Source organism: Hyla sarda, chromosome 1, assembly GCF_029499605.1.
Source record: "Hyla sarda isolate aHylSar1 chromosome 1, aHylSar1.hap1, whole genome shotgun sequence".
NCBI lineage: Eukaryota > Metazoa > Chordata > Amphibia > Anura > Hylidae > Hyla > Hyla sarda.
The window spans coordinates 62,752,071-62,768,029 of NC_079189.1; the positions used below are offsets into that span (position 1 = coordinate 62,752,071).

Below are 15,959 nucleotides of genomic sequence, written 5' to 3' on the forward strand. Positions count from 1 at the left end.
CAGAGGAGCGCAGGACCAGGAGGACCGCAGGAGGATGAGCGCCGAACGGGGACTGGTGAGTAACCAGCCGTGCTATTTTAAGTGATCCGGTCACCGCTCCCCGGTCCCGGCTCCTACTGCTATGGTCCATAGGCCATAGCAGTAGATGGTGACCCGGGCCGGAGGAGCGGTGATCGGAACACTGTGGGGGCAGACCAGTACAGACATACAGCCTGCAGCCATACACTGTATATGGCTGGAAGCTGTATGTCTGTTGGGTGGAGCTGCCAATCTAATGTGGGGGGAGCTGCCTACTATTGTGGGGGAACTGCTGACCTAATGTGGGGGGAGCTGCCTACAAATGTGGGGGGAGCTGCCTACTATTGTGGGGGAAATGCTGACCTAATGTGGGGGAATTGCCTACAAATGTGGGGGAGCTGCCTACTATTGTGGAGGAACTGCTACTAATGTGGGGGAGCTGCCTACTAATGTAGGGTAACTCCCGACCTATTGTGGGGGAGCTGCCTACTATTGTGGGGGAACTGCCGACCTAATGTGGGGGAACTGCTGACCTTATGTGGGGGAGCTGGCAATCTAATGTGGGGGAACTGGCAACCTAATGTGGGGGAACTGCCAACTTAATGTGGGGGGAACTATACTGCCTACCTAATGTGAGGGGAACTATACTGCCTACCTAATGTGGGGGAACGTGATGCCTACCTAATGTGGGGGGAACTACAAGTTACCGTACATCGCGGTAGGAGGGGTAGTCTTATATGGCGAGTATATCCCAAATTCTATATTTTAACTGTAAAAGTTGGGGGGTCGTCTTATACGCCAAGTCGTCTTATACGCCGGCATATACGGTAAGATGATTCTTCTTTTTATAAACTTTCCCCAGGTCTTCCAGCCATCTTTCTGCCCTATATACTATTTATGTAGTAGTCCGAAGCAGAAGATGGATGTGTTGCTCACAGGAATCGGTCTAAGTAGTGTCTAATCTCAGTGGCCTCACGCCCAAGAAGTTCTGTAGACAAAACAAATAAAAATAAATGAAATTAAAGATGTGAGCAACACTTTACTAGACCATACTAGATTTAATACATGACGCCTGGTGGTCATGTTAAAACATATTTAAAATATCTTTCTAAGAGCATCACATTTCTTCAAAAAGTTAGACATGGGAAACCCAATATTTTCTGAGGCAGGCCAAGCTTTACAAAAACCTCCAATATCCATTAAATCCTAGAACCCTTATAAAAATGACAAAAATTCTAAGAATTGTCAAAATATGAAATAACCTTCTTCAGTTACCGTCATCCAGCATACATTTCAGTTTAATGACACCCCCGACTTTATTGTTTCATCTTTTAGAAACAAATACTATTGAAAGCAAAGACTCCGCCTCAAGGAAGGAGACAGTAAGATACAATAGAATATCCAATGTCCTTCATGGGACTCAAAAGGATAATAATACAGTCTATTGTGTCCTCATACTTCATCTTTTATGTCGCTGTCTATTCTTAACAGTGCATGGTATATGCAGCCATCTTTTCATGTATGCGGTTGATTGACATAGGGGAAATATAGGCTACGGACAGCAAAAATAAAAATCACACAGATAGTAGAAGCCATTCTCCTAGGAGAGATCTTTTCACAGTACCGTATATACTGGCCCATAGCCAGACGACTTGTGCAAGTAAGGAAATGTTAATTTTTCCCCAATCTTTTATTTTATGATGAAAAGGGAACGATTAAGAACACCTGTACTGACCCATGAAATTTATAGGAGTGTTAAAGAATTTATATTACATTAATAAGCAGGTGGTCTGGGCTACCCATAAAAGCTGGGCTTGTAATGAACTGTGCATTATTTCAGCCCATCCAATAGGCCTGTACAGAAGGCCATTAATATTATCAGATAATGTTTGCCTGTTTTTGACATTCGGAAGTATTTACATATATATATATATATATATATATATATATATATATATATATATATTATAATGCAGCAATTGTTAATGACCTGTATAAAATATACTGCACCTTGACTATTCCGAGTCCTCTGTCTGCCATGTAGCCCCAGTTCATTCATTTATCAGTCCTCCAGTGTCTATTATAATATATTCCCCAGAGTCCCCAAGGTAAGAAATATGATGGAAAACACATAATATAATTATAACACCTGGCTGTGCACACATTCATTTAATAGTTATTTTACAGGTTAGTTATATTGTTCAGTTTACTGTGGAAATTATGTCTAATCTTCCAGGCCATCCATTAAATGAAAACGTCACTGTTAACAAGACTTCTTGTTTGTTTGGGTCCAAAAAAATATATCCCAAAAAATTGTTTGGCTTGTTATGTTTCTTTATATACTGTAGTTACTAGTGAATGAAAAAAGAAAGAATGGTCTATTAAGTTCAATGTTTTCCAGACACAGCAGTTTGACCTAGAGACATGCCATTGGAAGGGGTATTCTGTGTATAGGGCATAAGGGTCAGATCACGAGGGGTCCAACCACTGGGACCACCATAGTCTCGGGAACAGGGCGCTGATTCCTTTGCTTTGAATAGAAAAGCAACTAGATCATACGTGCCTCCTTGGAGCCAAGCGCTGTATTCAGTTATCTCTGGCAGCCATAAATTGGCATAAATATTCAGAATACAACTTTAAAATCCCATAGCCAACTAAAGACAATTTTGATAGCCTCTTAATGTTGATCCTTGGGACCCCCCTTCCCCTATAACAGGGTTGTGGCAATCTTGCATCACATCCCATTATTATTTGGGCATAGCAACATGTATAGGTGGTGATGAATGTGTCTGGCACCAAAGCTCAGTCCTGGAGGTGGAACTTCCTCTAATCAAACATTGATGGTCTATGTGAAGATCCTCAAGACTTAAAGGGGTACTCTGCTGCTCAGCTTTTGGAACAAACTGGAGCCAGCTCCGGGAGCTCGTGACATCATAGCCCCACCCCCTCAATGCAAGTCTATGGGAGGGGGGCGTGACAGCCCCCTCCCGTAGACTTGCATTGAGGGGGCGGGGCGCGATGGCATGAGGGGGCGGGCTATGATGTCACGAGCTCCCGGCGCTGGCTCCAGCATTTGGAACAGTTTGTTCCAAACGCTGTGAAACTAAGTACCCCTTTAAGCCATGGAAAACCCCTTTAAAGCATTACTATAATTAAAAACAACTGTTGTCATGTCGATGAAACATGTATAAATTTATTGATATCACCTGGTCTCACTCTGTACATTTCTCAGCTGGCTGAGGAGTGGATCGCAATGCGGCCCACTTCTCTAGCTAATAACTCGATCACAGTGGGTCTCAGGAGTGGGACCTGATGCGATCAAAAACTTTTAGCATGTCTGAAGTTATTTTATTGACAATAACACTTTAAGTACAGGATTCTTGTTTTATACTTTTTTATTGTATAATTTCATTGGAAGGGTCTGGCATTTTAAATACATATATATATATACACACATTTTTCTCTTTGTCAAATATTTATGGATATAATTATGAATACATTAACAACATTTTAGAAGGATTCGTTTAAAATGACGGTTGAATCCAACTTGCATTACCACTTACCACCAGCCGGCTGCATATAGTGTGTGTTTTAACACCCATTTAAAAGGAGTCCTTGCTTCTGTAGGTACAGTACTTTCTGTAGCACTCTGCTTCATTAGTGTAGGATGTCACAGAAAGTACATACAGAAGCAGGGACTACCGTCAAGTCCCTGCTCCTTTACATTAAGTAAGTAGCATGTCATATAACGTATAAGTTAAAGGGGTTATCCAGCATAAGGTGATTTTAGTACGTACCTGGCAGACAGTAATGGACATGCTTAGGAAGGATCTTCGCTTGTCTTGGGGCTAAATGGCTATGTTGTGAGAATACCGTGTTTCCCTGAAAATATGCCCTAGCTGGATTATCGGGGTGGGCTGCAATATAATCCCTACCCCGAAAATAAGACCTAGGCAATGCCCGGGCTGCAAATATTAAAAACAAACTTTAACTTACCTTTGTCCTCCGTTCCCCCATTGCTAAGGAACCGGCCTCACTGTTCTCCGCTGCTCTTGCTGCTTCCTGGTGTTGGGACATCACAGAGCCTTCAGCCTATCACCGGCCACAGCGATGTCCCGCCTCGGCCAATGATAGGCTGAGCGCATTGTCATGTAAGAAGCCAGCCATGAGGCCGGTTCCTCAGCAAAGGGGGAATGGAGGACGAAGGTAAGTTAAAGTTTGTTTTTTAATATTTGCAGCCCGGGCGCAGGAATACAAAGTACAGTGCAGCGGCTGATAATTATTTGGCAGGGGGGAGAGAAGCTGTGCTCGCGGGTGACATACTAAAATTAATATAAGACCCAGTCCTATTTTCGGAGAAACACAGTACCATAAGACTGTGGCTATCTTTTTGTGAACTGGTATTTCCTTTTTGAGTTTTCCTCTTTGCCTACAAATCCCATATTCCATTTTCCTCCCTCCCACACACCAGCCACCCCACCCATTGAAACATAAATTATCTGCATCCATTCAAAAGACCTGTGGTTTTCAATCAGGGTGCCTATAGCTGTTGCATTAGTTGCAGATTGATCTCTCTCCCAGCAAGCGATCGCTCCACCCATTGAAGCAGACAGGCTCCCTGTCATCAGCTGACTAGTGAGTCAGGTCTCGGACGCATTGCAAGCTGGGAAAAATCTGAGACAACTATCATTTTGTATGCTGTTAAAAATAAATATTGGGGCGAAAATCACAGAAGAATTGTGAGAAAACCGTAGCACACAGGTACAGACACTATATTATAAACTACACTAACTTCCCAAACCCTGTAGCATAGTCAAATAAAAAAAATATCCTGGAATACCCCTTTAACATTTGCTCTGTGCTTAGCTCAACAAATGCTGACAGCCTTGTTAATCTACAACACATATCAGTTTCATTAATTCTTATTGTCACTTAATAGTTGAAACTTGTTCACTTTTGGCAATTCCTTTTAGTTAGCAAGGTCTCCAAAAAAAGAAGGGGATTACATAATGTCATGTTGCTCATATCCTCCGTGATTAAATGTCATCTGCATGAGAATCGGGCAACTAGTTTTTCATTTCTCAGCAGTGCTCCCAGCAGTGCCCCTGCCGGAGAAATAAAACATTGCATGGTGCCCTTTAAAATAAATGTGCAATAAATGTAATGCGATGATGCGTTGGGTCCTCCAGAGAGAAAAGCCTTTTGTAGGTGCTCTCAACCACAGCTACTTGACGGAGCTCCCTGAATGAAGTCTAGTATCTTAGCATGTTATAACAGCTTGGAAATTATTTTTTTTAGGAACTTATAGACACCAGACACCATATAGTGACATAAATGGTCTAAACTAGAGGTTTCAAGTAGATTTGCTCAATAACTGCAAGCTTTACATCCACATTGTTGAGTAAACCCCCAAAAAGTCTCAGAAATTGATAACTGTGAAGTTGTTGTCTAAAGCTAACAGTGTTAATATAGAAGTGACAGACAATGGGCACCACCGTTTCTTTTTTCTTTATAATAGATTTCATCGCATTTATTCATTTACATGCACTGATTTACTTCCAGTGAGGCCACCTCAAAATCAGGCCAGTCTTTACACTTCTGGAATGGATAACCTCGTCCTTTGGTAGAACATAAGAGTAGGTGTACATAACTTGTAAAATCCTAAAATACACTATTGAAGAATATTTTTCTTTTTATTAGGGACTACAAGTACTTGCAAATCTCAGACACATTACAGGAGACAAACTTTCATGTTCCAAAAATAAGATAATATTTGAATTCATAATATTGGTCAAAGAGCTGCAAAACACATCAAACAGCAAAGAGAAACATCTTGGCCATGTTTATATGTACGCTTTAATTCCTTCCCCCCTTTACTTTGATATTTAAGGATTTTATATACTGTAACCTATCTCCAAGATTAGATTGTGGAAAACTTAATTTCCAAAAGAGCCAAGCCACACACCACATATGGTTTATAGGATTCCACTGAAAAGTGCACTTCAAGTGTTGTTTATGTAAGTATATATGTAACATTGTGAGTCTTTATCCTGAAGGCCCACAGGGCAATTGACGCATTCCAGTAAGTTACTTTGATACTTTAAGAACCAACACATATGTTTGCTTATAGAAGAACTGTTAATAACATTCCCCAAAATATCTGCAATGGTTTCAGTAAATTATACTTAAAGGCAAACTCAGGCATACAGAACGCTTGCTAGGACTGTGTGCTCCCTAATAATTTTATAGTGATGTGGTGGAACTCAACTAAAAGTGTCTATATAAGTATACGTTGTTGTCTGGAGTCACGTGCCACCAACAGTAGCTGATATCGCCAGAAAAATCTTAACTTCCCAAGTACAGGATGGCTAATCGTTCACAGTAATCAACCAAAACATTGAAACTACCTCCCTAATATTGTGTAGGTCTCCCTTGTGTCACCAAAACAGCATTGATACATCAAGGCCTGAACTTTGCAAGAGCGCTGAAGGTGTCCTATGGAATCTGGTTCTATGACATTAGCGGCAGATCCTTTAAAGCGTACCCGTCAGATCCAACAAAACAATTTTTTTTATATATCACTCAGTACATAATACTGACCATGTACATCTATTTTTTATGTGTCTAGCACCTTTATTACACTTTTAATTTAGCTCATTAGTCTGAATTCCTCTCAAAGGGAGGGGGCGTGGCCTCACTGTGCAGGTCTCCGCCCCCTCCCTCAGTATGCTCTCTGCTCACATCTCCCCTAGCATTAGCAAAACTACAACTCCCAGCTTGTCCTCACTAAGTAAACGGGACACAAGAAGACAGTGGGAGGATTTTTCCTCCAGCTGTGAGCCCTGTGCTCACAGCTGTCAATCAAGGAAGTGTGTCCATGATGCATGGACACAGCAGGACTAGTATGTGTCCAAGCAAGCAGACAGGGGAGCAGTTGTTTGACTGGCTTTTTCAGTATGAAATACTGAAAATGTTCTAACGAAAGCAATTGCAAAACCTATTGGTTATACATGTTTTACAACATATGAAAAGTTTTTGAATTTGACAGTGCCCATTTAATTCTTATATGTTGTGAGGTGTGGCCTTCACAAATCAGACTTGTCTGTTTATAAGGAAATCCCACAGATGCTTGACCAAATTACCAATTGGAGGCCAAGTCCATACCTTACGTTTTTTGTCATGTTTCTAAAACCATTCCTGAACAATTTTTACTGTGTGACTGAGGTGCTATCCTGCTGAAAGAGGCCACAACCAATAAAAATTCTGTTACCATGTATAGGTAGACTTTGTCTGTATACTTTATAAATAGCTGGTACGTGTCATAGTGGCATTTATATAAATGCCAGCATCCAAGGTTACCTAGCAGAACATTGTATGGAGCATCACTCTGCCTCCACCAGCTTGGCTTCTTCCTATAGCACATCCTGGTGCCATCTCTTTCCCAGGTAAGTAAAACACATGAACCGATGTGCACATAATGTAAAAGAAAACATGATTAATTGGACCAGTTGGCCATCTTCCATTGCTCAACAGTCTAGTTTTGATGCACGAAATACATCTTAGCATGGGGTCAACATAGGCACCCTGACTGGTCTGCAACTACGCAGACCCATACACACCATGCTGTGATGTACTGTGTTTTTACATCATTTTATCATAACCAGCAGCAGCTTTTCAGCAGTGTTCTACATTAGCTCTTCGAATTGGACCAAAGGGACTAACCATCACATTCAGGTGATTTCTCAGGAGTGGTAAGTACTTACCAATGCATACCAGGAACCCTGCACAAGACCTGCTTTTTTGTAGATGTTCTGAACAAATTGTTTACCCAATAAAATGTTGCCTCAAATCTGCCTATTTTTTCCTGCTTCCCGCACATCAATTACTGCCTAATATATCCCGCCCCTTGACAGGGCCCATTGCCAGAAGATAATCAATGTCATTGACACCACTTGTCAGTTCTTTTATTGTTACATTAGTAATACAAAATCAAAATGTGCACAAACTCCAGATACACAAAGTGCAAGAAATGTTTTTATACAAATGGCCAAATATGGTATAGGCAAAACACTATACATTGCTTAAAGGGGTACTCCAGGGTACTCCAGGAAAAACATTTTTTTAAACCAACTGGGGCCAGATGGTTAAACAGATTTGTAAATTAATTCTATTTAAAAATCTTAATCCTTCCAGTACTTAGCATTTGCTGTATACTACAGAGGAAGTTGTATTTCTTTCTGGAGTTCTTTTTTGTCTGACCACAGTGCTCTCTGCTAACACCTCTGTCTGTATCAGGAACTGTCCAGAGCAGGATAGGTTTTCTATGGGGATTTGCTCCTGCTCTGGACAGTTCCTGACAAAGACAGAGGTGCCAGCAGAGAGCACTGTGGTCAGACTGGAAAGAACTACACAACTTCCTCTGTAGAATACAACAGCTGATAAGTACTGAAAGAACTGGATTTTTTAATAAAAGTAATTTACAAATCTGTTAAACTTTCTGGCACCAGTTGATTTGAAAACATTGTTTTCCACTGGAGTACCCCTATAACCCAGGTGTCAGTCTGTGACTCGAAAGTCTGAGCTCCACTCATTCAATTATTTGATATACTTAGCTGTTGAGAAAACGCCAACATTTTTTTGAACATTTTATTAGTGGATAGTTTGACTCTCGGGTTATGTTACCTTTATGAGCGACTTGAAGACACTTCAGCAGTATGAGAGATTCATTCCGGATGCATATTAAACATAGATAGATTTTACTGTAATGCCGGCCTTTTTACGAGTAATACCACTATAATCGTCTTGGGAATTTAAGGAAGACTGTAGAGCTAGTCACTGAAACAGCCTAAGATTTGATTTGGCAGGAAAAATAAACAGGTCTCTGTTTTATTTAGCAGCTGGCATGAAATAAAGCCATTTACTTAAAAATACTTATTCTGCCAGACAACACAGAGTCCTCTGAATAACAAATATAATTATACCATATGATAAACCCTTATTAAATATAGTAATGCTAAGTCCATAAATCCTAAACGTTTCTACAAATATTTCCTAATTGGAATATGCTAAAAAGTTGTTCAGTCCAAATAAACAATCAACTTAATGATCTATACCAGGAGGGGCCAAACTTCTCCAGTACGGGATCTACTCTTTGTGGAGCTTGTTAGGTGATCTACGATAGACATGGTGCATTCAAAAGACCATGCTGTGATGTACTCATCTCTTTATCATCCCACAATTATTTACTTATTGTACTCACTCCACTTCTTTCTTCATTCATGGACCATGCCCATTACCCTTCTTTATGCTAGATGTACACAGAATGGCCACGTTTAGTAGTGCGGTGGACCTCCTCCTCCAGCCTTTAGTACTACAGCAATTCATTGTGACATAGATTTTCATTAGGTGATGAATTTTTTTTTGCAAGAATATTGGCCCATGTGGACAGGGTCACATTATATAGTTGCCATCAATTAAATTGAAGTACTAACAATCACTGAACAGCCCATTCTATCTTGCTCCAGAGATGCATTTTAGGATTAAGAAGCAAGAGAAACTTTCTGTTCATGTCTCTGATTTCATGCAGCGGTATATGAAGGTTTTTATGTTTGTTATATTTGCATTTCAATGCATACAGTGGGCCAGATTTACTAAAGCTGTCTACCTCTTAGATCATGGCAAACTTAGACTAGACAGTCTCAGAATGTGGCTGTCTGGTGAGAGGCCTGTGGACGTAGTTCTAAGGGGAAATATTTCTTCTTGAGAACACCAGCTCCTCCTGGAGTCTATAAAAGAGCATTTCCCAGAAATGGCCTTCAGTCCCACTGAAGACAATACCTCTCTCCATCAATTGGAAAGAACCTCTCATGGTAGCGCTGTTCCAATTGCAGTGCATTTAACCAGGGCTGCCGTCAGACAGATTCCTCCCACTTCAGTTCTTCCTCTACCGACACATGTCCATCAGACTAGGTCTGTGCCTTCGCATGTGAACTCCTCTACTAGAGCGGATGAGGGCATTTCTCCTCGTCCAGCAGAAATGTTAGTCCCAGTGGGGGCCTGGATGTCCCATTGGGAATAAAGCATCCCACTGCTGCCACCAATGTGACGGGAATGACCTGTATCCCAACTAGGTACTTTAGTCTCTGCTCACTTCGTTCGTCCCACAACCACCATAAATTGATTTCTTCAGGCACCAGACTAAACCAGTGTCAAAGCCAAGAAACACTGCTTAGCAGGAAGTACAATGATGCTGTAGAATACACAGATGCAGTGGGGATCAAAAGTTTGGGCACCCCAGGTAAAAATTTGTATTAATGTGCATAAAGAAACCAAGGAAAGATGGAAAAAATCTCCAAAAGGCATCAAATTACAGATTAGAAATTCTTATAATATGTCAACAAAAGTTAGATTTTATTTCCATCATGTACACTTTCAAAATAACAGAAAACAAAAAAATGGAGTCTGCTAAAGTTTGGGCACCCTGCAGAATTAATATCTTGAACTGCCCCCTTTGGGAAGTATCACAGCTTGTAAATGCTTTTTGTAGCCTGCCAAGAGTCTTTTAATTCTTGTTTAGGTATCTTTGCCCATTCTTCCTTACAAAAGTCTTCCAGTTCTTTGAGATTTCTGAGCTGTCTGTCACGCACTGCTCTTTTAAGATCTATCCATAGATTTTCAATTATGTTGAGGTCAGAAGATTGTGAAGGCCATGGCAAAACCTTCAGTTTACGCCTCTTGATGTAATCCCCCGTGGATTTTGAGGTGTGTTTAGGGTCATTGTCCATTTGTAGAAGCCATCCTCTCTTTAACTTCAGCTTTTTCACAGATGGCATCAAGTTAGCATCCAAAATGTGCTGAAATTTTATTGAATCCATTTTTCCTTCTACACGTGAGATGTTCCCTGTGCCACTGGCTGCAATACAACCCCAAAGCATGATTGATCCACCTCCATGCTTAACAGTTGGACAGAAGTTCTTTTCATTAAATTCTGTTCCCCTTCTTCTCCAAATGTACCTTTGCTCATTCTGGCCAAAAAGTTCAATTTTAACCTCATAGGTCCACAGAACTTGTTTTCAAAATGCATCAGGCTTGTCTATATGTTCATTTGCAAAGTTCAAACGCTGATTTTTTTTGGTGAGGATGTAGAAGAGGTTTTCTTCTGATGACTCTTCCATGAAGAACATATTTGTACAAGTATCTCTTTATAGTGGCATAGTGTACAACTCCAGTGTCTGCCAGATCTTTCTGGAGGGATTGTGCAGTCAAACGTGGGTTTTGAATTGTTTTTCTCACAACCCTGCGAGCTGTTCTGTCTGATATTTTTCTTGGTCTTCCAGATATTGCTTTAACTTCCACTGTTCCTGCTGACTGCCATTTCTAAATTACATTCCAAACAGAGGATATTGACATCTGAAAACGTTGTCAGCCATGCAGGATTTAGTTTTAATCGTTTATATTTGTTCCCCTTTGAAATACATTTAGCTGTATATTAATTCAGTGTTGATTAGAAAATTTCCCATTTATCTTCTGTATCAGTATATGAGAACACCTCCTCCCAGTCTTTGTCATGAAGTGCAGCGAAAGAGAAATTTGCCTTTTTAAAATTATATGTTTTTGCCCTCCCAACCTGTCTTTATTTTCTACACTTTAAGTCAAAAGTAACTGCACTGCTCAAAAATGTATCAACCCATGGAGGTCTGAATATGGAGTCACACTCAAAATCAAAGTGGAAAACCACACTACAGACTAATCCAACTTTGATGTAATGTCCATAAAACAAGTCAAAATGAGGCTCAGTCGTGTGTGTGGCCTCCAAGTACTCGTATGACCTCCCTACAATGCCTGGGCATGCTTCTGATGAGGTGGCGGATGGACTCTTGAGGGATGTCCTCCAAGACTTGGACTAAAGCATCCGCCAACTCCTGGACAGTCTGTGGTGCAACGTGGTGTTGGTAGATGGAGCAAAACATGATGTCCCAGATGTGCTCAATCGGATTCAGGTCTGGGGAACGGGCGGGCCAGTCTATAGCATCAATAACTTCATCTTGCAGGAACTGCTGACACACTCCAGCCACATGAGGTCTAGCATTGTCTTGCATTAGGAAGAACCCAGGGCCAACCGCACCAGCATATGGTCTCACAAGGGGTCTGAGGATCTCATCTCGGTACCTAATGGCGGGCAGGCTACCTCTGGCAAGCACATGGAAGGCTGTGCGCCCCCCCCCCCCCAAAGAAATGCCACCCCACACCATTACTGGCCCACTGCCAAACCGGTCATGCTGGAGGATGTTGCAGGCCGCAGAACATTCTCCACAGAGTCTCCAGACTCTGTCACATGTGCTCAGTGTGAACCTGATTTAATCTGTGAAGAGCACAGGGCACTAGTGGCAAATTTACCAATCTTGGTGTTCTCTGGCAAATGCCAAACGTCCTGCACGGTGTTGGGCTGTAAGCACAACCCCCATCTGTGGATGTCGGGCCCTCATACCACCCTCATGGAGTCTGTTTCTGACCGTTTGAGTGGACACATGCACATTTGTGGCCTGCTGGAGGTCATTTTGCAGGGCTCTGGCAGTGGTCCTCCTTGCACAAAGGCGGAAGTAGCGGTCCTGCTGCTGCATTGTTGCCCTCCTGTGGCCTCCTCCACGTCTCCTGATGTACTGGCCTGTCTCCTGGTAGCACCTCCATGTTCTGGACACTACGCTGACAGACTCAGCAAACCTTCTTGCCACAGCTTGCATTGATGTGCCATCCTGGCTGAGCTACACTACCTGAGCCACTTGTGTGGGTTGTAGACTCCAACTACCATTAGAGTGAAAGCACCTCCAGCATTCAAAAGTGACCAAAACATCAGCCAGGAAGCATAGGAACTGAGAAATGGTCTGTTGTCACCACCTGCAGAACAACTCCTTTATTGGGGGTGTCTTGCTAATTGCCTATAATTTCCACCTGTTGTCTGGTCCATTTGCACAACAGCATGTGAAATTGGTTGTCAATCAGTGTTGCTTCCTGTGTGGACAGTGTGATTTCACAGAAGTGTGATTGACTAGGAGTTACAATGTGTTGTTTAAGTGTTCTCTTTATTTTTTTGAGCAGTGTATATTGTGGTCACTATTACCAAGGTTTTCACACACAGTTACATTACCAACCAGCTCTGCATTGTTGGAAATTACCAGATCCAACAGAGCATAACTTCACAGGAGGTTTTTTTAAATTGATAGTGGATCCTGCATGTCATAGTCTGTATCATTTCCATTTCTTCGTTGGATGGAATTTCAGAGGAGGAACACTATTAGTAAGAGTTGTATATTTATTTATATATATATATATATATATATATATATATATATATATATATATATATATATATATATATCATATTAGTACATTAGGATTGTGCCTGATGAAGAAGGTTGTAGTAATCCTCTGAAATGTGTTGAATTTTTTTATATGTTTTATTTTAATTTAGAAAATCGCATTAGCCCCTTTGTTGAACTAGTCCTGTACCTCTTCTGTGGACTGTATTAGCAGTCCTTTTGGATCTACTCTGCATAGAAGAAATACCTTCTTATATTGATGAGCTTAATTGGAGGGGGGATTGTATTTTGTCTATATATCCCCCCATGCCAGATTAATCTCATTTACCATTCCGCATGGATGTGACTTAGTAACCCTCAGAGAGCTAGTAGATATATGATATGATAGAGGATGGGAGAGATGTTGACATGTTTTCTTGGCTACTTGGTGTTATGGTTGTATACAAAAAAGAAGGTTGCAGCAGCACTCTTGGTCAAAAAATGGAGGCTCTTAGCGCACTTTTTGATCAAAATGTGTCCCCCATTCACCACATGGAGGTAGACTCACTTCAGATGGGACCCTATCACTTTTTCCACTCACCTCTGCTGGACATATGGCCTCTGACTGGGTGACATGCAGGATCCACTATCAATTTAATAAAACCTCCTGTGAACAGGGAGGGGTGCCCGACTAAAGAGGGTGCCATACCCCCTAACTTGCACAGCAAAAAAAAATTCCGTCAGTGGATCCTGCATGTCACACAGTCAGTGGCGATATGCTCAGCAGAGTTGAGTGGATTAAACATGTTAGGATCCCATCCGAAGTGAGGCCACCTCAGCGTGGCGGATGGGGGACAAGTTTTGATCAAAAAGTGCACTAGGAGCCTCCATTTTTTGACCAAGAGTGCTGCTGCAACCTTCTTTTTTGTATACTTTATATTTGCACCTCTATATTAGATAGTTGGGCTGGCTATTTTTCTTTTTTTTTGCTGGTGTTATGGTTGGTTGGTGAGGTGGACCACACAATCTCCTATATACACTGATGTGTGGAGTGTTTCCAGTTTCTTCTATTATCCTGGTAGATTAAGAGCTCCCATCTAATACAGTTGTTTTCTTTTAAGAAAGTTGTCGGGGGGGGGCAGGTCGGAATGGGTTGCTGCAGCCCCTTCCAACCTAAAATTGTAAGATACAGGGATTCTTAACTCCTTAAGGATGCAGTGATTTTTATTTTAATATGTTAATTTTTTCCTAGAATTTTATCAGACATCATTTTTTTCAATTTTCCACCTGCAGAGCCATATAAATGCTTGTGTCATGTGAGACCAATTGTACTTTGTAGTGACATTACTCATTATACAGTATACATGTATGTCATGGGTCATTAAGGGGTACAGGAAGATTTTATTTCCTGACAAAAGTATGTCTTATAGTCTGAAAAAAATATGTTACGTTTGCAAAATACATCATATTTAAAAAATTTTTTTTTTTTTTTTTTTTTTAATCTTTTAATTTCAGCATGTAATTTGACAAGGCATTTCAGCTCCCAAGAACAACAATCCTCATCTACCGTATATTGTATTTTGTCTGTACATTATTTTTGATCTTATTGTGTACGGCTGTAACTTTACACTAGAGTTATCACCTGAGAATGCAGGCACCATTCCGTCATATGAAAACATGACCTTACACACAAATGTGTCAAAGGAAGGACTTTTCAAAACAGACGGCTTAATTTGGCCTACAAAACGCAAACATTGGAGAAAAATAACAAATGTTAGTAAAGCCTAAACTGTACAAACCGAATTACATATACTGGCCCCCGCTACATGGTGCCCAATGCTTATTAAGCTGATCTGACTGTCGGGGTAACCACTGCTTCCACAGTTCTATTTTGGGCTTAATGCACACAGCAGTTCTATGTGTTCAGAGGTATACAGCAGAGCATTATGGGTACAGTATGTAGTACTCTACGTGCTACAATGTGGTATCGTATTTTCCCTTAATGAAAAAACAGCAGATTAATGAACAGATAACTTTTTTATTTATAGTAACAGTATTTAAGTGACAACTTTACTGACCCAAATAGTGACATTTGCCCACTCTAAATATATTATGGTATATTACAATATTTTATCTTTGAACTGGAACTTTGTTGTATAAAATACATTTCTTCATTACTTCATTCCAACATCAAAGTACATTTTCTCTTAGTTTGAAGCTAAGTCCTAAACAGTAGCTAGAATGGGCCGAAAAGCTTAACTCATAATGTAAACTTGTCTTTGAGCATTTTGGAGCATGTGAACCAGCCTAATATACGTGAACTATCATGTCCAACCATTAGGAGTTAAACTGCGTAGAATGAATAGCTAATTAACATAAATTCCCCAATGTCAGTACTGGAGGTATCCCCCTAAATGTTTGGAGACCCAAACTATTTTTTCATACAGGATACATGAGGCTTTTTATCTTACCATGTTTCATCCAATTTAGATTTCTTATTTAGCTTTGATAAATACATGAACAAAAAAGTTACAGTGATCCCCCGACCTACGATGCCTTGACATACGATCATTTCAACATACGATGGCCTCTCAGAGGCCATCGCATGTTGAAGGCAGCATCAACATACGATGCTTTTATATGTCA

The 15,959-nt window shown here is 40.8% G+C and overlaps 1 protein-coding gene across 1 annotated transcript in view; it reads right to left on the bottom strand.

The window, feature by feature from the left end:
* Positions 1-949: 949 nt before the first annotated feature.
* The window catches only part of RAB28 (RAB28, member RAS oncogene family), a 175,469-nt gene continuing 160,459 nt past the window's right edge, over positions 950-15,959 (bottom strand). Inside the window, exon 7 of the mRNA XM_056555159.1 lies at positions 950-1,006. Within this exon, the coding sequence (XP_056411134.1) occupies positions 965-1,006 (42 nt within the window). The 3' untranslated portion in view covers positions 950-964. The remainder of the gene's footprint in view (positions 1,007-15,959) is intronic.